The 23584-nt window shown below is 35.9% G+C and overlaps 1 protein-coding gene across 5 annotated transcripts; it reads left to right on the top strand.

The window, feature by feature from the left end:
- The first annotated feature begins 1209 nt into the window (after positions 1-1209).
- Positions 1210-22740, top strand: SCAND3 (SCAN domain containing 3). 5 transcript variants are annotated; one of them, XM_057494182.1, is made up of 5 exons: positions 1226-1635; positions 1775-2307; positions 16093-16240; positions 18026-19518; positions 20614-22740. In XM_057494182.1, exons 2-5 carry the CDS (start codon positions 1888-1890, stop codon positions 22528-22530), a joined length of 3978 nt encoding a protein of 1325 aa, XP_057350165.1. In that variant the 5' UTR covers positions 1226-1635; positions 1775-1887; the 3' UTR covers positions 22531-22740. The 5 variants fall into 5 exon arrangements, with proteins under 5 accessions (XP_036762951.2, XP_057350166.1, XP_036762953.2 ...); XM_036907056.2 differs by having other exon boundaries at positions 1210-1635; positions 18026-20816; XM_036907058.2 differs by lacking the exon at positions 18026-19518 and having other exon boundaries at positions 1214-1635; positions 20614-20750.
- Positions 22741-23584: the final 844 nt, after the last annotated feature.

The following is a 23584-nucleotide window of genomic DNA, read 5'->3' as shown; positions in this document are numbered from 1 at the left end:
ATGAGGTACAAGATAGAATTCCTGACCACAAAAACATTAACAGTTGGTTTGGGGAAAACCGTAAGGGTAAGTACAATGTGTTAACGTGGCTAGGAAAATAAATCGGGAGGCCCCACCTCGATCCATTGAGGATCTGATGGTTCAGACACACAAAAAATTTTATATACAATTTCTTTCGGTTTAGCGGTTCACTCAAGGGTAAGAATTTCTGATTCAGAAATTTCCAAAAGAAATGCTCTGATTCGTCAAACCTCTTGAATCAGGAATGCTAAAATGTGAGTAATCGATAGGGACCAAATTAGAAGGAAAGAGAGTGGGAAAGGGAGCCATTCAGCAATTCCACAAATATTCCTTAGGCATCTATTATTTATTGAGCGCTCTTAACAAGTCCGTGGGGGCAGGCTGGGTGGGGAGGCAGAAGAGGCATCAAGGCTGGCACTTGCAAAGATTCCTGTGCTTCTAAACCCGAGGCAGAATCCACAGCTTTTTCTTCTTGCAGTGGCTCGTTCTTTGGTTAACTGCATCCATTCCAGTATTGTCAGCGTCGTGCATCTTCAAATATCTTGCCAGCAGACTCGCTGCCTGAAGGAGCTTGAGCTAGCTGGAACTTTTTGATTGCTCCACTCGCGATTCTCTAGGCTCTGAACACACGTCCAGAGTTCGTGTGTAAGTTTTCTGGGGCCAGTTTCCCACCATTGTTTACAGCAGCCAGATGTAGCTACTCTCTGGAGCGGTTGAGGGAAAAGCTCACTCTCTACAGGTCTTGGTTTTCCCGTCCGTAAAATGGAAAGGTGGGACTAAATCTTACAGTTCTTTTTCAAGTCTGACCTACGGAAACTGGGAAAAGAACACGGTGTACCAAAAGCTAACTAGAAAAAGCCGGGTGGAGCCTACAAATTAGCTGACTTGGCCTTCCTACCGAGGATTCTCTACTATTTTTGTTTGTGACGCTGCTGTGAGCGCAGCCGGAAGTGACTGCAACAGTTTATCACTGTGGCATGAAAACCTAGAGCAGCCTCTACGTTAGCGCTACTCACACCGTCAAACTCTTTTGACCAGATGACATGTAACTGGGAAACTGAAGAGTGAAATCTCTGTACAGTTTACAGAGTACGTACCTCCCCAAGTTCACCAGTCCGGGTTAAAAAAAACAAAACAAAACAAAACAAAACCAACCAACCAACCAACCAACAAACAAACAAACAAACAAACAAAAAACCCACCGAGACTACTGCACCACCTGGATCCTAGAGCGGACCGGAAATGAGCCCAGCTCCCCTGGCCTGGCGGGAACGTGCTGGAGCCTGCGGCTGGTCTTTTCAGGGGAGCCGTCGCCTCGGCCGGAGAGTGTTGTCCTAGGCCCACTTCTCCGGCTTTGCGCGTAGGGTCTGAGCTCTTCAGAGGTGGAAACTGCGGCTGAGGGAAGAGTGCGTCTGCGCGATACTGGAAGGAGCCGCTTTCCTTGTCCGCCCCGGTTTGGGCTACAGGGGGCTTCGGTTTAGGAACAACCTTCCCTCTGGTTTTCTTGCCTGGGCTCGTATACCCAGGCTTTATTTAAGGCCAAAGTGTCCTTCATAACCTCAGTTTTCTGTCTCGCCAGGAACCTGCGGCTCAATTTGTGACCCTGCAGCTTTAGTGAGTATTTCTGTGCTCAATATTTCCAGTCTTGTTAGTGGATGGCTTCACTTTTGATGGAATCATTTGAGTAACTGCCCTGTGTTGTCACGTAAACAAATCCGTTTTAACCGTGTCCGTAATTTTTCTGTGTCAACAGTGTTTTCTTATATCGAAAACTTTCCTGAGGATTGAGTGGAGACCCCAGTAAAGTCACTCATCTGCTTAGACTCCAATTGGAGAAAGCCTTCCTCTGAGCTGTCTAAACTCAGGATGGCGGCAGCCTCCAGAGCCCTCCCAGCTTTGGCTGGCCAGGTTTCAGAGGAACAGGCGGAGATTATCAAAGTAAAGGTTAAAGAAGAAGACCATATTTGGGGTCAGGAATCATGCCCGCAGAAGAGTTTATCTCATACCAGGGAACTCTCTCGTCAGCGCTTCAGGCAGTTCTGCTATCAGGAGACACCTGGACCCAGAGAGGCTCTGAACCAACTGCGGAATCTATGCAGTCAGTGGCTAAACCCTGAGATTCATACCAAGAAGCAGATCCTGGAGTTGTTGGTGCTGGAGCAGTTCCTGACTATCCTGCCTGAGGAGCTCCAGCCTTGGGTGTGGGAGCATAACCCTGAGAGTGGAGAGGAAGTGGTGACAGTGCTGGAAGATTTGGAGAGGGAGCTTGATGAACCTAGACAGCAGGTGAGAAATTGGAGATGCCATCTTCTGTGGAGAATTTGAATGCATGGGTCCAATGTGGAGTAAGGGTGATTAGTTTACGCTAGTGGCTGCGAATTCTGTCTTGGGACATTATTATTTGATTGGTGTAGATGAATAGATTCATGCTTAGGGGATAACAGTTTTTACGTGATAGCTGATCCAAATAAGTAGGTGATTTAACTAAACAAGAAGACTTGATCTATTGCTTCACAGTAGAAATCATCTTTTATTTAGTGACTGAGATTAAAGTAGCTGTCTCTTCTTAAGTGATGCCCACTACTTCTCCTGTATACGAAAACAAATCAGTATAAGAATATAAAGAATACCTTCTAGAATAGATGGATATGTAGCCTGATTTAATGGAAACATCAGGAAACAGTGAATTATAATATCTGAGTTTTATGATAGGCTTTGTCACTAAGCTGTGTAACTTTGGGCTTTAAAAAAGGGCACACCTTTTCTGGGCTTTAATGTCTTCATCTGAACAATGAAGCGATTAATTGTACCATTTTCTAGATACTTTTCAGTACTTGGAGTTGTTGGTATGTGAGGTTTATTGAGCCCAGTATTCTGTCCTTCACTATTATACTAGAGCTTATTTTTGAGAGAGTGTATTTGCCTTATATGACAGTAATTTTAGAACATTATGGATATTGCCAAACATGCTTACATTTCTATAATGATACTATCCATACATTTATCTGAATTCTTATAAAATATGAACATATTATGTATACAGTCTGATCTGTTAAAACATTCTTCTGGAATGCAAAATCTTTCCTATGAGATTGGTAAATAGGGAAGTGAGTCATATAATGCTGAAATTGTGCTGGCTTATGCATGAATTTTCCCAGCAAGTTGATGGTTTAGGCCACCAAGTAAGAGCAGTTGAATGCAAAGTATCTGATTATAGCTGAATGCAAGCTGTGAGGATGTACAGACTGTACATAATGCCTGTTCAGCTCCACATTCTTCCTCTTGTGTGTCTTGGCCAGTCTCTATTTTGCAAGTGCTTATTTGCCTGGTTCCCTCCCATTTTGTGCATTTTTTGCTAAACTTTTTTGTATTCCAGAAAATGAGCATGCAAAGGGGTTTGCAAGTGCCACAGAAGCATGTTGGTGATAAAATTTCTGCTAGTGAGTGTGAAAAATAAAAATTTTAACAATTGAAGGAAAGCTTGAAATTATAAGATGTTTTACAAGAAATGAAAGAACCTGTGACATTGGTCATCCACAACAAAATGTAGTCAACTTTGTGTACAATTAGAGACAGTGCTAGGAAAATAAAGTTATCTAGATTGATCAACTGCTAGAGCTAGAAAGTCTGTTAGAACAAGGCATAAGGAAATGGAAAGAAGTGGAACATTTGTTAAGTATGTGCATTGAATACCAAGCAAAGAAGCAATCAGGACAACCTTTCTCAAAATTAAAGAGGCCTTCGCAATATGTGAAGACCTTAAGAAAAAAGCTGAAAATTCTGTAGAAGTGCTTTCATTTAGTGCAAGTGGTGGCTGGTTTACTGGCTTCAAGAACCACTATGCTTTCCATAGTGTTAAGCTTTCTGGTCAAGCTGCGAGATGAAGATGTGAAAGACCTTTCTCCCAGTGTTAAGAAATTTGATTGATATAGAAGGCTATACCCTGGATCAGATTTTAATCTTGATGAAACCAGTCTCTACTGAAAACAAAGGCTCTCAAGGGCCTATATCTGGAAGGAAGAAATACAAGCTCCAGGGTTTAAGGACAAAAGACCAACTGTGACGCAGGGTGCAAATACCAGTGGAGATTTAAAGCTAAAGCCTGCCAACTTGCAAGCTTTGAAAGAAATCGTAAAGACTAGCCTTGGTGTCTACTATATGTCTAGCAAGAGAGCCTGGTTGACAGGGTGGATAATTACTGACCTTCTAGGTGATGTTTTTGTAGATGATTTAAAAATACATCGCAAGAGAAAAAATTTGTCTTTTCAAAATTCTTAAACAATTCAAGTAATACACCAAGCCATCTTCCAACAGTTGCTGAGCTTTCTTCAAATATAAAAGTTCTCTTATTACTTCCTAATACAACTTCTTTACTTCAGCACATTGATCAGGGTGTGATTGCAACCTTTAAAGCTTATTATTTAAGGAGAACATTCAAAATGTTTATTGCTTCTACAGGGAATGACAAAGCACAACACAGTTTTTGAATTCCGTAATCAATACAACATCAAACTTCCAGTTGGTATTACTGTAGAGGCCTGGAATGAAGTCACAAAAATCTGCTTGCATGGGGCATGGCATAAAGTTCTCTCAGATTTAATTTATAATTCTAAAAGCTTTGAACCTTCAGAAGATCAGATAGGGGGGAAAATGTACCAAAGGAAACCGACTCAACCATTTTGAATTTTGTTTTAAAAGAAAATTAATTTGGTTTCTTACATACTTGCACAGTTAAGAAGAGGGAGTAAAAGGTCCAGCTTGGGAGAAACAAGCATGACACATGAATTTCTTAAATCCCACTGTGATGTTATAATATACCTTGGCTTTGATTTATTCATATATCATTGAATATTTCCTTTTGGAATATTTTGGTTCATGTGCAGTTTGGGTTCAGTATCCATGGACATTTTCCGGACATGCAACAGAGTAAGTTCTGCCACTGACACCATTTACTATTAACTTTAACTATTTGAGCACTTTGTTCTGCTTGGTGAATCTAAATTAATAACATTCATAGTCTGACAGTATTTGTTCTCTACTGATCCACTGATCTGTAGAATTAGGAGGGAAGAAAAGGTCAGCATTGTCATTCAGTTTAAAATAGCAATGGCTTAATGTTAGGTGGGTCGGGAAAATTTTCTCCATAATGTCTTATTTTTAATACTAATCACTATGCACAGCAAAATCATTTCAGAAACTTCTTTATTCAACTGAGGATAAATTTTTGGAGTCTAGGATATCAATACCAAAAACAAAATAATTTCTCTCCATAGATATTGCTGATGAATGTAAAATCATCTGTAATACACTGTACATTTTAAAGCCTAACATTTTCACTGACACCTGAATATTGGCATGGCCTGTTTTCTTACTCATTTTTAAAGAGAAAAAAATCATAATAGCATTTAACATAGGAAATGGTGGGATGTCACTAATGCACAAGTTAATACATCAACTTTCCTAATGCAGCAAAAATTAGATAATTCTATGTTCTATTGTGAATTGTAAGATAACCCTTGATTATTTAACCTAGCATTGCTTTTCAGTGGACACAAATGGGGAATTAGCCATTCAGCTTAAATAAATCAGGACATGCAGTTCAATAGTGTTTTACAGTAATTTCGGTTGTGTCACAATTTCTTTCAGGACTTTGGTAATTTAGATGATTAATGAGTAATATTTCTAAGACTATTAATTTATATGTGCATTATAATTGACTTTATGATTTTTTATATAATTGGCTTTTATACTCATTTCATGGCAACTTCTCATTTTATAGATCATTATGGATAAAAAGCTTTAAAAAATTTGTTATTTTAATTTGCTATTATAATTGTTTTCTATTGCTTTCACAACTCTATGGGTTAATTCTAAAACTGAGCAAGAATAAAAGTTACTTTAAAAAAAAGCTATTATCTCTCTGAGGACAGAAATGTCACTACATAGACTTGAAAATTCTTAACACCAGCTCAGATGTCAGTGAAAGCATTACTCCCAAACAACAAAATCTTCCAGATTTATATTCACTATGCCAGATCCAGACAAACTACATACAAAAAGTTCATATCTGAATGTATAGAGTACTAAAAATCAACAAGAAAGAAGATACCCTATAGAAAAATTAACAAAGACTAACAAATCAACAGGTACTTTACAAAATAAGGATAATCAGTTAGCCAATAAAATTGTGAAACAATCTTAGTAACCAGAAAAATGTAAATTAAAACATGTGGTACCAGTTTATTCCAACCAGAGTGGATTAAGGAAAACATGCTGACATAACCAAATTTTGGTAAGGATACAGAGCTACCACAATGTTTATGTATTATTGGTAGGAATAAGTTGCTATGACTACTTCCATGTATAACCATACTCTATACTCCATACTACCATGAGGTATCTAACAGAAAAACAAAAACATGTAAAATAATATCAGCATTGTTATGATTGCCAAATGCGCTAAACAATTCAAATGCCTATTAAAAGCAGAATGAATGGATGTATTATGGTGTATTTCTACATTTAAATACTATACAATGAAAAGGAATGAACAACTGCTACATTCAATAATGTGGATGAATTTCCCGAACATAATGTTGAGCAAAAGAAGCCAAACAAAAATGTATGTTGTATGATTCTCTTCTATAAAGTTCAAAAAGTGAAATGAATTTGTAGTGATAGATGTCAGAGTAGTAGTTACTTTTGGGGAAACGGGTAGCGCACAAGTAGCCTGAAATGCTGATAATGTTCTGCTTTTTGACTTCGGTGCTGTACTTTGTGATAAGTCATTTGAACTCTATACTTGCAAGCTGTGCACTTTTTAATACTTCAAGTTTTAAAATCTTATTAAAAAATATCCCATTGTGATGTCTCATGCATGATAGGGTAGGGTACTTGACTGCATGCACATTCTTAGATTCAAGTGTCATGTGAATGAGAAATTTTGTAAAGGCAGTGTTTAGTGAGGGAAATTTTCAGAAGTAACCAAGTTCATAAATACCCACCAGAGGATGAGCTAAGTTTTTACCTGGGTTTTGCAAGTTAGGTGCAGAGCAAGGGTAATTAATGCTAAGTATATGGCCAAGAATGGGTTGATAGATTTCTATGCTAGAGTCTTAGATACTCAAAAACTAAGTTGTTTTCTTTGTCCTCAAGAATATTTGGCAAGGCAAACTATTGAAATATTTGGCTTTGGGCAGTATGGCTTCTACAAGGCTATTTGCAAGATTTGGCTTGGCAGGAATGTTAAGTGGCCCGGCTACTTCTCTGTAAGTGGCGCACTCAAAGAGGTGGAACTGGATGCCATACTCAAAGTCTCAAGTTAAAGAGTCCAAGCCTGTTATTTGTGTTCTTTTTACTGTAAGGTGTACTAAGTAAATATAAAGTAGAACTTCTGTCCTCAGGGACATAACAGCTTTTTTTTTTAAGTAACTTTTATTCTTCCTCAGTTTTAGAATTGACCTATAGAGATGTGATTAATCCTGGAGACTGCTTTATCATAAACCAGCTTTAGGAGATTATTGGCTATTGAGTATTTTCATTAAGGAAACTATTTTCATTAGATTTAACAATTGTGACAATTCAGAATAGAACCTACCTAACACATCCTCACTCCCAGTTTACCGGTTGCTTAAATGACTAACAGATTCATATGTAGAAATAAGGTCTGTAAGTCAAAGAAAACTCTCCTAGAGTAGTATAACACATTGTAACACAATTTTTTTTTAAATTCTGGGATCATTAATCTACAATTACATGAAGAACATTATGTTTACTAGGCTTCCCTTTCACCAAGTCCACCCCACAAACCTCATTACAGTCACCGTTCATCAGAGTAGTAAGATGCTGCAGAATCCCCACTCTGTGTTGTACAGCCCTCCCAGTGCCCCCACCCCTCACTACAAATGCTAATTGTAATGCCCCCTTTCTTTTTCCCCACCCTTATCCCTCCCTTCCCACCCATCCTGCTCAGTCCCTTTCCCTTTGGTAACTGTTAGTCCATTTTTGGGTTCTGTGATTCTGCTGCTGTTTTGTTCCTTCAGTTTTTCTTTGTTCTTATACTCCACATATGAGTGAAATCATTTGGTACTTGTCTCTCTCCGCCTGTCTTATTTCACTGAGCATAATACCCTCTAGTTACATCCATGTTGTTGCAAATGGTAAGATTTGTTTTCTTCTTATGGCTGAATAATATTCCATGGTGTATATGTACCACATCTTCTTTCTCCATTCATCTACTGATGGACACTTAGGTTGCTTCCATTTCTTGGCTATTGTAAATAGTGCTGCAGTAAACATAGGGGTGCATCTGTCTTTTTCAAACTGGGCTGCTGCATTCTTAGTGTAAATTCCTAGGAGTGGAATTCCTGGGTCAAATGGTATTTCTATTTTGAGTTTTTTGAGGAACCTCCATACTGCTTTCCACAATGGTCAAACTAATTTACATTCCCACCTGCAGTGTAGGAGGGTTCCCCTTTCTCTGCAACCTTGCCAACATTTGTTGTTGTTTGTCTTTTGGATGGTAGCGATCCTTACTGGGGTGAGGTGATATCTCTCTGTGGTTTTAATTTGCATTTCTTTGATGATTAGTGATGTGGAGCACCTTTTCATGTGTCTGTTGGCCATCTGAATTTCTTTAGAGAACTGTCTATTCAGCTCCTCTGCTCATTTTTTAATTGAATTACTTGCTTTTTGTTTGTTGAGGTGCGTGAGCTCTTTATATATTTTGGATGTCAGCCCTTTAACGGATCTGTCATTTATGAATATATTCTTCCATACTGTAGGATACCTTTTTGTTCTATTGATGGTGTCCTTTGCTGTACAGAAGCTTTTCAGCTTGATATAGTCCCACTTGTTCATTTTTGCTTTTGTTTCCCTTGCCCGGGGAGATATGTTCATGAAGAAGTCGCTCATGTTTATGTCTAAGAGATTTTGCCTATGTTTCTTTCTAGGAATTTTATGGTTTCATGACTAACATTCAGGTCTTTCATCCATTTCGAATTTACTTTTGTGTATGGGGTTAGACATTGGTCCAGTTTCATTCTCTTACATGTAGCTGTCCAGTTTTGCCAGCACCATCTGTTGAAGAGACTGCCATTTCCCCATTGTATGTCCATGGCTCCTTTATCGAATATTAATTGACCATATATGTTTGGGTTACTGTCTGGAGTCTCTAATATGCTCTGCTGGTCTGTGGCTCTGTTCTTGTGCCAGTACCAAATTGTCTTGATTACTATGGCTTTGTAGTAGAGCTTGAAGTTGGGGAGCAAGATCCCCCCCACTTTATTCTTCCTTCTCAGGATTGCTTTGGCTATTCGGGTCTTTGGTGGTTCCATATGAATTTTAGAACTATTTGTTTCAGTTCGTTGAAGAATGCTGTTGGTAATTTGATAGGGATCGCATCAAATCTGTATATTGCTTTGGGCAGGATGGCCATTTTGACGATATTAATTCTTCCTAGCCAAGAGCATAGGATGAGTTTCCATTTGTTAGTGTCCTCTTTAATTTCTCTTAAGAGTGTCTTATAGTTTTCAGGGTATAGGTCTTTCACTTCCTTGGTTAGGGTTATTCCTAGGTATTTTATTCTTTTTGATGCAATTGTGAATAGAATTGTTTTCCTGATTTCTCTTTCTATTAGTTCATTGTTTGTGTATAGGACAGCCACAGATTTCTGTGTATTAATTTTGTATTCTGCAACTTTGCTGAATTCCGATATTAGTTCTAGTAGTTTTGATGTGGAGTCTTTAGGGTTTTTTATGTAAAATATCATGTCATCTGCAAATAGTGACAGTTTAACTTCTTTACCAATCTGGATTCCTTATATTTCTTTGTTTTGTCTAATTGCTGTGGCTGGGATAACAGTGGGGAGAGAGGGCATCCCTGTCTTGTTCCCAATCTCAGAGTAAAAGCTTTCAGCTTCTCGCTGTTCAGTATGATGTTAGCTGTGGGTTTATCATATATGGCCTTTATTAAATTGGGGTACTTGCCCTCTATATCCATTGTGTTGAGAGTTTTTATCATGAATGGATGTTGAATTTTGTCAAATGCTATTTCAGCATCTATGGAGATGATCATGTGGTTTTTGTCCTTTTTGTTGATGTGGTGGATGATGATGGATTTTCTAATGTACCATCCTTGCATCCCTGGGATGAATCCCACTTGGTCATGGTGTATGATCCTTTTGATGTATTTTTGAATTCAGTTTGCTAATATTTTCTTGAGTATTTTTGCGTCTACGTTCATCAGGGACATTGGTCTGTAGTTTTCTTTTTTGGTGGGGTCTTTGCCTGGTTTTGGTATTAGGGTGATGTTGGTCTCATAGAACGAGTTTGGGAGTATTCCCTCGTCTTCTATTTTTTGGAAAACTTTAAGGAGAATGGGTATTATGTCTTCTCTGTATGTCTGATAAAATTCCGAGGTAAATCCATCTGTCCCAGGGGTTTTGTTCTTGGGTAGTTTTTTTATTACTGCTTCAGTTTTGTTGCTGGTGATTGGTCTGTTTAGATTTTCTGTTTCTTCCTTGGTCAGTCTTGGAAGGTTGTATTTTTCTAGGAAGTTGTCCATTTCTTCTAGGTTTTCCAGCTTGTTAGCATATAGGTTTTCATAGTATTCTCTAATAATTCTTTGTATTTCTATGGGGTCCGTCGTGATTTTTCCTTTCTCATTTCTGATTCTATTGATGTGTGTTGATTCTCTTTTTCTCTTAATAAGTCTGGCTAGAGGCTTATCTATTTTGTTTATTTTCTCGAAGAACCAATTCTTGGTTTCGTTGATTTTTTTCTATTGTTTTATTCTTCTCAATTTTATTTATTTCTTCTCTAATCTTTATTATTTCTCTCCTTCTGCTGACTTTAGGCCTCATTTGTTCTTCTTGTTCCAATTTCGATAATTGTGAAGTTAGACTATTCATTTGGGATTGTTCTTTCTTCTTTAAATATGCCTAGATTGCTATATACTTTTCTCTTAAGACTGCTTTCACTGTGTCCCTCAGAAGTTGGGGCTTTGTATTGTTGTTGTCATTTGTTTCCATTTATTACTTGATCTCTATTTTAATTTCTTCGTTGATCCATTTTTATTTAGGAGCATGTTGTTAAGCCTCCATATGTTTGTGAGCCTTTTTGATTTCTTTGTAAAATTTATTTCTAGTTTTATACCTTTGTGCTCTGAAAAGTTGGTTGGTAGGATTTCAATCTTTTTGAAATTACTGAGGCTCTTTTTGTGGCCTAGTATGTGGTCTATTCTGGAGAATGTTCCATGTGCACTTGAGAAGAATGTATATCCTGTTGCTTTTAGATATAGAGTTCTATAGATGTCTATTAGGTCTATCTGTTCTAGTGTGCTCTTCAGAGCCTCTGTGTCCTTACTTATTTTCTGTTTTGTGGATCTGTCCTTTAGAGTGAGTGGTGTGTTGAAGTCTCCCAAAATGAATGCACTGCATTCTATTTCCTCCTTTAATTCTGTTAGTATTTGTTTCGCATATATTGGTGCTCCTGTATTGGGTGCATATATATTTATAATGGTTATATTCTCTTGTTGGACTGATCCCTTTATCATTATTGCTTTTTTCTCCCTGTTGTTTGCATGAATTATCTTTTTCCATCCCTTGACTTTTAGTCTGTGCATGTCTTTGGGTTTGAGGTGAGTCTCTTGTAAGCAGCATATAGATGGGTCTTGCTTTTTTATCCATTTTATTACTCTGTGTCTTTTGATTGGTGCATTCAGTCCATTTACATTTATGAAACACAATTTTTATTAGTTCTTTTTTTTCTTCTGGTAAATGGCATTGACACTTCAGACTTCATCTTTACAGTTACAGGCAGACACAGTGTTTTAATGGAAAAATTTATAACACAAATACAGCATTACAGTGATTGAAATTCCCAAAAGGAATGTGGAGGGTTATTGCTAACAAACTGCCAGTGAGCTGTTAGCCATCTTCCTAGATTATTGCAAAGATTGCATTATAATGCACTATCATTTTTAGGCTTAGCCTAATCAGATATTAGACTGTCACATAATCCATAAAAATATACATATTGGATGGTGTGACAACTGAATTTACAGATTCATATTTTAAAAATATTTAGCAAATTAACTTATACAAACGCTAAAGGAAGGGGTGCATTAGAGCTTTAAATAGGTTCTTATTTCTGGTTTCCCAAGAAAGTGGAACCTAATCAAATATCAGTGTAACAAAGAGTGCCATATGAATTACTTAGAGGTAAACATGCCTTTATGTTAAAGGCAGTGTTTATTCAAAGTCAGCGATATAACTTTTCTTCTGAATATTCATGGCAGATAAATCTATTTGTGATCATTAATGTCTTCTCCTGTTAAACCTCTTCTTTTATTTAACCATACCATTAGTAAAATGAATCTGTCCTAACCTGTTTGGGCTGCTGTAACAGAATACCAGACTGGGTGGCTTATAAATGAATAGAAAGAATGGTTCTGGAGGCTAGCAGTCCAAGATCAGGGTGCCGATATGGTTGGATGAAGGCCCTCTTCTGGTTGCAGATTTCTCATTATATGTTCATCGGGCAGAAGGGAGCTGAGGAGCTCTGTGCATCCATCCCTTTTATAAAAGATTAATCCCACTTATGAGAGCTCCACCTTTATGACTTAATCACCTTACAAAGGCCTTACCTCTCAAACCATCACATTGTTAGGATTCCATCATGTAAATTGTGGGGACACAAACTTTTAGACCATAGCAGAGTCAGAGAGATATCACTGCCAATAATAAGAAATACAGAGAAGTAAACAAACAACCCCAGGAACCTGAGGAACATTACCAACTAGCTAATGTCCACTGAAGTGAATTCTAACAGGATTACAATATTAGGTAATAACTTAATCAGATATTACTATATTGTAGATTCATCTGTAGCCAGTGAGGAAATATGTGCTGCCTAGAACCTAAAACTTAAAGAAGTCAAAAGGAATTTCTACCCTTTATCGTCGAAAAACAAAACTAATTGCATAGTTATAAAATAGGGTTAAAACATATGAACTTCATATGTGTAAGTAAGCATGAAAGGAGAAAAACCTGAAGAGTTAATAAGAGGGTAATAATCTTACTAGATACTAACATACCATAAAGGCTGTAGGTAAAATTGTGGTACTGGTACATGAATAGATACATCAATGAAACAATAGTAAGTACAAAAGTAGGTTCAAGCCTGCATGAAAAATGAGTATATAATACATGTGCCTCTCAAATCATTGTGGGGGAAAGTGGACTTTTAAACATATGGTGTCAGGACAAAGAGATAGCCATTTTGAAAAGAAACACATTAAATCCATACCCTCATACCACAAGCAAGAACTAAAATATACTTCAAATATGTCAGAGATCAAGATATAAAATTTTAAACATCCAAGAACTAGAGAAAACATGAATGATTTATAAACTGGGTGTGTAGAATTATTCAAACTTCAGAAGTAATATTAATAAAATAATATTTTCTAAATGAAACATTCTTAAAATGCAGCATAAAAACATACAAGCAAGTCAAAATAATAAATTACTGAAAATATTTGCAGTATCTATCATAGATAAAAGCTTAACAGAATGCAATAAAAATGATCTAGAGACATAAGCAGCATTTATAAACATAAAACGAATGGCTTTTACCTATATGAAACAATTGTCAATGTCAATCATAGTAAGAGCAAATCAAAACTACACTGAAATACCATTTACCACCTATCAGATTGCAGAAATTCAAAAGCTTGGCAACACAATAATTTGGCCTGACTGGGAAAGCAGGTCCTCTCATACATTACTATGTGTACTTTTGTAGAAATAATAAAACGGTACCTTTCCTACAGAGAGAATTTTGGTACCATAACACCTATTTAAGCATTCTCCCTTTGACCCAGCAATACCAATTGTGGGAATTTACTTTGAAAATACATGTCTACAAAGAAGACAACAACATAGTTTTTCACTGAAGCACCATTTGTAAAAGCAAAATATTGTAAACCTAAATGCCTATCCATATATAGTGACTGTAAACTATGGTTCATCAGTATAATGTTGTACTATGTACGCAATGAGGAAGATATCTATGAGCTGGTATGAAATGATTTCCAGATAACATTTTTATATTAGTTGAAAAAAAGGAAGGTATGAACTACTATATATAGTCTGAGAATAAGTATATACACATTTGCATTAAATTTATATTTATGTAGACACAAATGTATATACACATGTATACATGTACAAGCAAATGTGTGTGTATATGTGTATATAGATAATGTTTTCACAAAAAATGGTAAATCACCAACAACAGAAAAATGGTTTATTAACATCACAGGAAAAATTAATTCAGGTGACTTGGACACAGATTCTGAAAACATTCTTGGTGGGATACTGTCTGTGGACACATAAGCTACAAAGATATATTGAATGTTACTTAGTATGTATATTGTTGGAAGTGATTTACAACACAAAGCATTGTGATTTTGAAACAATTTTGTGTTTATTGTAGGTTAGAGCAGACAATTAAATATGTATATACATTGTTCTGAACATTTTTTTTGCTCTGGGAGAAGGGAGATATTAATATGGAATGGTGAGGAAAATTCTGAATTTAAATTGAATGGTGATACTTTATAAATGTACTTACCAGCTCTAATGATTGAAAGGGCCCAGAGGAGACAATACCTCAGTAACAGTGAGCCTAATGTTTGTTACTAAACACTCTTGCCCTCTAAACTGAATCAAGGCTTATTGCAATAACAGTTGCAACTAGATCTGGGACAGGGAGAATACAATGTGGCCCCTGTATTATACACAATTCTGGAAAGAATGAATGTGCTAAAAAACTAGTGGGGTCATGTCAAAAGGATGCAGGAACCAGATCAAAGTGGCTCTCACTGGCTGAATTTGAGACAGTTTGAACATCAAAGTGAATGAGGATGAAAATAAGTCTCCAGTGATTCTCAAAAAGAAAGATAGAGGAGGAGGAACAGAAAGCTCCTTACAGAAAATTGGTAGCAAATAAATGTGTGAGGAATTACACAAGTAGGAAGTCATCATCCCAGAATAAAAACTGATTCAGGCAAAAATTATTAATGAATGCTAAAACCATTGGGGAATTGGATATTTACTTCCAAATTATTATCCTAGAGATCACTTATCAATTACAGTGGGAAAAAATATTTTTGAATGCGTATATCTGGTGGTATCTCCAGTGGTCAAATTTAGCATTATGAACAATGAAATAACTTGAGAGCATGTACCTGTGATATGATGCCATAAGTACACGTTGCTTAAGTAGTATTCTTCCAAAAATGTTTACCCGGACTCTGTGAAGAAGCAATAAGACAGATGTCTAATGTGGGATATTCTATAAAAACATTAACTAGCTCTGACTCTTCAAACTATAATATCATAAAAAAGGAAGGAAACTATTTTTGATGAAAAGATATAATAACCAAAAACAATGTATAAATATTGTTTGGATCATGGACTTAAAAAAACACAAAATATATTTTTCAGATAATTGGGGAAACTTAATTATAAACCACATACTAGTTGTTAGGAGAGGATAATGTTTTCTTTTTCACCCAGCACAGTTATCCAACCTGACTGGCTTTTTTCCCCCCATCCATAACACACTGGAATAATGTTTTCCACATTTGGTCTAAAACAACTGCCAAATTCTTTCCTGGGTTAAACAGCTCATAAGTCCCTATTAGATAGTTTACATACTCCCCACCCTAAAAATTTAATTGCTCACACTGTAACTCATTTATAATTTTCTCTCAGTTATCACAATTTAGGAAAGATCCCTTTAATGTGTTTCCATTGTTACTCCACAAAATAGGAACCACAGAGATGCACATCATTTCCTGTCCAATGGAGACAGTTTCTGTTGTATGGCTCTGGCTTTAATAATCCCAGCATTTTTATTTCTCTTCTTATTCCATTTTACACTCTCTTAATTCAGTAAAGACTTTTTTTTCTTACATTCTATCTCAGTAGAAGAACATTTTGAGGTTTAGCTGTGGTTTGTACAGTGATCACTTGTATTAATTTCCAAATGTATTTGTCCCCAGGTCCCACAGGACACATATGTGCAAGAAGTTCCTATGGAAGAAATGATCCCTCTGGATACTATAAAGGAGTCCTTAGATACCCAGCTCCAGTCTATGGAAGACAGAATGGAATGTGAATCTCCAGAGACACACCCACTTCATGATAATGGTGAGGATAATTTAGTCTCTGGAAAGATGAGCTTTGGAAAAGGGAAAGGTCTAGCCATTGAAAAGTTATCAAACCTTGCTTCACTGCAGCTTCAACTGAATGTAGCTGGAAAAATCAGCCAGTATAGTATAATGTTATTAAAGGAGTTGAATTTAAGCAGGTAGGTAATACTGTAAGAAACAGTTGAACACAAGATTTTCCATGGGTATTTTGCAATAGAATTAAGTACCTGTGGATAAATCGGAGCTGTCTCTGTATGTAAATGTTTAGCACTTGTCAATGCAGCCATAGGTCCCATTTCTATAGCTTCTGCCCCCAATTTTTGTCACATATGGACTGTTTAAGACTTGGAAATACTACTTAGAAATTCTTCTGAAGAAAATGAAATTTCTGAAGTCTATGTTGTCCATTACTGATTTGAAGACTATTAATAGTATAGTGTAGGGGAGGTAGAAGCACAGGCTGGCCTGGTTCTAGAGCGGCTGTTTTTCCAAAAGGCTGAAGCATAATTGATAAATTTTTTCCCTCTCTTTTAGCCCTAGCAACTCCCTATTCCATGTTTATCCTAGACCTACTAATATTGATTCTACTGACTACTGGAGCTCATATTCTCCTGGTTCTCATCTACATTGCTCTATAAAGTCACATTTTGAGATAGTACTTACCATGAGTGTTGTCATCTTTATAAAATTAATCAACAAATTTTAAACCAACACTATTCCATGTAGTAATGTGTTAGATAATGGAAAAGATACCAGAGAAATAAGTGGTTCCTGCTTCTTTATAAACTTACAATCTTGTTAGTTCTATATATGACATAGTTTAAGAAGAAAATGCCTACAGAGCCTATTTGTGTTATAGATAAATTGCTTTTCAGGCAAGGAGAACTCACTGTAAGCTTTAATTAAATGGTTAAGGAAGTGTTACTGGAATGATTTTGTAAGTTAAGTGAGGCCAAAACACACAGTAACATCATAACATCATTAATTTGAACCCATAAGTTTTGGAAATTATGAGCATTTGAGAACAATTAAAATTTACCAGTTCAATATTTGGTATGCAAATTGATAGTATAAACAATGTTGACTTTAGAGAAAGTATTTTTTTCAAGCAGCTATAAGACTGTCTAGAAATGGTATGTTGATTACAAGTTATTCTTTTTTATTTTTTCAAATTAGTTTCTTTAAGACTAGTCAAGTTTGAATTATTCTAATTTTTTTAATGAATACTCTAAGCACTTATTTTAACATTATATTCAGTCAGAGATTTTACCCTACTTTAGGATCATCTGCTACTCTGTATTAAAATTAATAATATGTATTGGGTTTATAGTTTTACAAGTTCCAAAAGGCAGCTGATGTAAATATATGAACTGAATCTTAGGCCCCAAATGTTGCTGTAACAGCTGAACTATATAAAATAAAATGTGGTATAGTATGAGGCTTTCAAAAAAGACTTATTACTGTACTGCCGAGCCAAAATATTTTTCTTGTGTAAATAAATAAGTAAAAATAATAACATCAATTTGCTTCCTATTCTACATAAAACAGTGCTTCATTTTAAGGCTAATCCTGATACTGCTCTGGAAAGTCACATCCTGGCTTAATATTCTTCACAATTTTAGAACTTTTTGTTCCTGGCTAGAGCTCTTCATTTACCTTCATTCCCCAGCAGCTGGACTCCCTAACCAAAGTTGTATTCCCCTCTCTTATATGTCCAACCTTCTATTTCTACCCCAAGCTCTAGTCCCAGATATTCTAATTGATTTTTTTCTTTATATTTTAGGGTCATTTTTGTGGCTTTCCATGATGTCTCAAAGGATGGGTGATGATAACTTCAGTAGCTTAGATACTAATGAAACAGAAAGTGAACCAGAGAATATGAGAGAAAAGTTCTTCAGAAGCTTAGCAGTATTACTGGAAAATAAAAGTAACAACACCAGGATATTTTCTAAAGCAAAGTACTGTCAGTTAATAAGGGAAGTAAAAGAGGCTAAAGCTAAGGCAAAAAAGGAATCAGTTGACTACCGTTGCTTGGCTAGATTTGATGTGATCCTTGTACAAGGTAATGAAAAGCTGATCGAGGCTGTAAATGGGGAAACAGATAAAATACGGTATTATTTACACAGTGAGGAGTTATTTGACATTCTGCATGATACACATCTCAGAGTTGGACATGGTGGACGTACCCGAATGGAAAAGGAGTTACAAGCAAAATACAAGAACATCACAAAAGAAGTTATAATGCTATACTTGACATTCTGCAAACTATGCCAACAGAAAAATTCAAAACTCAAAAAAGTCCTAACATCAAAGCCCAGTAAAGAAGTTAACTCAAGATGCCAAGTGAATCTTATAGACATGCAATTTAATCCTGATGGGGAGTATAAATTTATTATGCATTATCAAGACCTTCGTACAAAGTTGAGTTTTTTGCGGTCATTAAAATCTAAAGAGCCTAAGGAAGTTGCACATGCTCTTTTAGATATTTTTGCTATTATTGGAGCACCCAGCGTCCTACAATCTGACAATGGGAGGGAATTTTCAAGTCAAATTGTCAGTGAACTCAGTAATATTTGGCCAGAATTGAAAATTGTCCATGGGAAGCCTCAGCCCTGCCAAAGTAAAAGTTCTATAAATCAAACTAGTGAGGATATCCAAAATAGGATTGTCTCCTGGATGCAAATTAACAATTCATCACACTGGGCTGAATTTCTGTGTTTCATTCAGATGGCCCAAAATCAACCCCATCACAGAAGCATGCAACAGACTCCATGTGATACATTTAGCTCTGAAGCTAAACTGGGCCTGTCTCATTCTCCATTGACTGAAGAACTTGTTGCCAGTCTGAACACAGAAAATGAATTACAACAGGCTGACAGGGAATTAGAAAGTACTTTAAGAGCACAGTATGAAGAAAACTTCGAGTCTGGAACAGATAGTAGTGATATTGAAGAGAATCTTTCTAATACTCCTAAGGTGGCCAGAAAAACACCCTCTGAAAGAAGACTAAAATTTTTATCCTGTGTAGTTTGTGAAAAAGAATGTACAGGTGCTAATAGTTGTATATCATGTGATAGAAATGTCCATGCAATCTGTGGAGTGCCCTCTCAACATGAGACTGAGGGCTATCCTCACAGAATAACTTGTAGTCTTTGCTATGAGACCACTACAATGAAAAGGAAACATGATGAGATTCAAAGAAGTTTGACTGTTCAACCTTCCAAAATTTTAAAGTCATCAGAGATACCATTTTCATCAGACAAAGTAGGAGGCTGGGTAAGAGTTTGAATAACTGCTGTAGATCAAAGTAAGGGAAGAGCCTCATTACACTTTACTGTGATCATGATGAGTGAGAATTTTTTGACATACACTATATATATGCATACTAAAGGACAACTGTGGCCATCTTGGATATATTTTCTTCAAAAAACGTCCAATTAGTTTAATGTTCCCCCTTCCCCTTTTTCAAGCTGGAAGTTATAACCTTGAATGCTGCCTTATATATTGTTCTGGGGTGATAAACAATATCTCTACTCCTTTCTAATATGAGGTATTTCTTGAAGAATGAGAAAGCTATGATCCAGGGGATAAATTGTGTTTTTGATGGTGTGTTTCTACAGAAGGATGAATAAGGAAACAAATTAATGTTACTTTATTTAATTGTATTTGATTTGGGTGGAGAGGTAAGCTAAGGAAGGGCATCTTGGGTCAAGTGAAGAAATATTTAGGAAGGGCAAGGGATGATAAATTTGATTGGGAGATAGGGTTTGTTTTGGGAAAGAATTTTCAGTTTTGGGATTTAAATGGAGAGCATAAAGCCAAGAGATTTAAATCAGTAGGTTTTATAAAGTTGAGCTAATGTGTATTCAGGTTAGAGTTTTGAATATGGAGGTTACACATGATTGGGGCCAGTGGTACTCAAGAATGTGATCTTCAGACCAGTGCTGGTCTGCAAACTATTTATACCAGTCTTCAATGTGGTAAGTATACAAATTGAGAGTATTTAGGAACTTATAACAATTTGACATTGCTGCTAACACCCAAGCACTTGATTAATTAACTTGTATTTTTCAATAATATAGACCAGTTTGAGTTGTTGTTAAACTTTCAAGGTGAGTCACATGTGGTGGGAGTTGCACACTAGTCAAGCACAAAAGTCTCATCACAATGTGTGATATATTACAGTTAGTTTGCTTAACCCAAAAGTATATAAAACTCTGAGAAAATGTAAGCATTTATGTTTCTTTAAAACTTAATTTTAAAATCATTTTCTATTTTTAATCAAGCCTTGTTTTTAATTTATAGTTTAATGTTATTAGATAAAGGAGGAAGGTAAAATTTGTATCATTTATTTTTAATTCTAATTTGCAGATGGAGAAACAAGCTTCACTGGACTTTTTTGTCAAGAAAAGACACACCTTTTCCGAGTACGGAAGTAGTAATAAAAGAAATGGTAACAATGGAAGTCATCCTGATGAAGTGAAAACCAAGAGAGTTCATACTAGTTTTACTCGGAAATATGATCCCTCATATATTGAGTTTGGTTTTGTAGCTGTAATTGACGGTGAAGTGCTAAAACCACAGTGTATTATTTGTGGAGATGTACTGGCTAATGAAGCAATGAAACCATCAAAACTTAAGCGGCATTTATATTCAAAACATAAAGAATTAAGTTCACAACCAAAAGAATATTTTGAAAGAAAGAGTAGTGAATTAAAAAGCCAACCAAAGCAGATGTTCAATGTTTCTCATATAAACATTAGTGCTTTGCGGGCTTCTTATAAAGTGGCACTTCCGGTTGCTAAGTCTAAAACACCATACACAATTGCCGAGACACTAGTGAAAGACTGCATCAAGGAAGTTTGCTTGGAAATGTTGGGTGAATCTGCAGCAAAGAAGGTAGCTCAAGTACCACTTTCCAATGACACCATAGCTCGACGTATTCAGGAACTGGCTAATGATATGGAAGACCAACTCATAGAACAAATAAAACTAGCAAAGTATTTTTCATTGCAACTTGATGAATGCAGAGATATTGCTGACATGATAATTCTTCTAGTATATGTGAGGTTTGAACATGATGATGATATAAGGGAAGAATTCTTTTTTTCAGCCTCTTTACCAACAAACACAACTAGCTCAGAACTGTACGAAGCTGTGAAGAATTATGTTGTTAACAAATGTGGTTTGGAATTTAAGTTTTGTGTAGGAGTATGTTCTGATGGTACAGCTTCAATGACAGGAAAACATTCTGAAGTGGTTACCCAGATTAAGAAACTTGCTCCAGAATGTAAAGTAACACATTGCTTCATTCATCGAGAAAGTCTTGCTATGAAAAAAATATCATTTGAACTAAATAGTGTGCTTACTGACATTGTAAAAATAGTGAATTATGTAAAATCTAATGTGTTAAATTCAAGATTATTCTCTTTATTGTGTGATAATATGGAAAATGATCATAAGCAACTGTTATTGAATGCTGAGATACGGTGGTTATCACGAGGAAAAGTTCTATCAAGAGTGTTTGAAATACGAAATGAACTCTTAGTATTTCTGCAAAGCAAGAAACCAGCTTGGTCCCAACTTTTCAGAGATGTGAATTGGAGTGCCAGACTTGCATATTTATCTGATATCTTCAGTACTTTTAATGATCTTAATGTTTCCATGCAAGGAAAGAATGCAACGTGTTTTTCAATGGCAGATAAGATTGAAGGACAAAAACAAAAGCTAAAAGCTTGGAAAAACAGAGTTTCTAAAGATTGTTATGACATGTTCCATAATTTAACAACAATTATTAATGAAGTAGGTAGTGATCTTGATATTGCACATTTGCAAAAAGTTATCAATGAACATCTTACGAATTTGTTAGATTGTTTTGAATTGTGTTTTCCATCAAAAGAAGATCCACGCATGGGAAATTCATGGATCCAAAATCCATTTCTCTCATCAAAAGATAATTTAAATTTAACTATAACCCTACAGGATAAGTTGTTGAAGCTGGCTGCTGATGAAGGATTGAAACTGAATTTCGAAAGTACAGCATCACTTGCTTCATTTTGGGTAAAAGTTAAAAATGAATATCCTGAGCTTGCTGAAATTGCTTTAAAATCTCTTCTTCTATTCCCCTCAACATACCTCTGTGAGTCTGGGTTCTCTACTTTAAGTGTTATTAAAACAAAACATAGAAACAGTTTAAATATACATTATCCCTTGAGAGTAGCATTGTCATCAATCCAACCTAGATTAGACAAATTAACAAGCAAGAAGCAAGCTCACTTATCACATTAAAAACTTTAAATACTGATATATAAGGTGTTGATTTAAAGAATAAATATAGGCATTATGGAAGTATGAAAATCTATGATTAAAATAGCAATTTATATAAATTGACTAAAATGTGCACTTTCAAAGTGTACAGTTTCTATAATTCTTTTCCCTATTATATTAAAGTGTAATTTTAAATCTATTGAGTCTAATATTAAATAATTTGGTCTTGTATTTTGTATGTCTTTTTATTATATTTCACTTACTATTAAGACTGGAGGAAGACTTCAGGATGGTAAATGATTTCTTTGAAATGGCAGGCCGAATCAGTAGAGGGAAATGAATTTAAGGGGTAGAATTAGAATTTGAATGCATGGGAGGGAGTCAGTAAGACTAAACTTATTAAGCTGGTCCTGGGTGGTTATGTTGAAAGTTGATGTGAAGTTTGCTTTATAGGTGCAAGTTTACACACAGTGGTTAAGTGGGTGAGGTAGGGGGCAGCAGTATCTTGTAACAGTGTTATGGCTTTGGATTCATACTGATAATTTCTTATTTCATAATGGTGGGGGATTGGGCCCTAGTGGCAAAATTAAGCCAGGTAAAGGTTTTTAGACTTTGATTGCCTTTAAAAATCTCTGCGACAAAGTCAGGTACTATTGGAACCTCAAGTATAGCAACCTCTTTTGTTTGGAGATGATTCCGAAAAATGCCACACATATTTGCTATCTGGATGTACTTACTCAAAATTACTGAAAACGGTTTTTTTAGAGTAAAACATGCCATAATTCTTGAAGAAAATGAGGCTTTTCCTAGACAGGGAAGCAATTCATCGTTAAGTGCTTCTTTTCAAAGAAATGTAACATTGAAAGTTGAAGAAGGGAAAGTAGTACAAAATGTCACTGTTAATTTAACCTTTTGACTAAAAAGACTTTCAAGGGACTGGATCCCAAAAGTTTAAAAAGTAAAGGAAACATTTTTCACACTCGGTTCTGACACTTTAATAGGATTATGCATGTTTTTTTAAGTCTTATAGCTTTTCAAAACAAAAATTTGGTAATGGTGGATAGATTCAGAAGAC

This window comes from Manis pentadactyla, chromosome 16 (genome assembly GCF_030020395.1).
Source record: "Manis pentadactyla isolate mManPen7 chromosome 16, mManPen7.hap1, whole genome shotgun sequence".
NCBI lineage: Eukaryota > Metazoa > Chordata > Mammalia > Pholidota > Manidae > Manis > Manis pentadactyla.
Note: the sequence above shows the minus strand (reverse complement) of the source record. Positions and strands in the feature narration are given on the sequence as shown.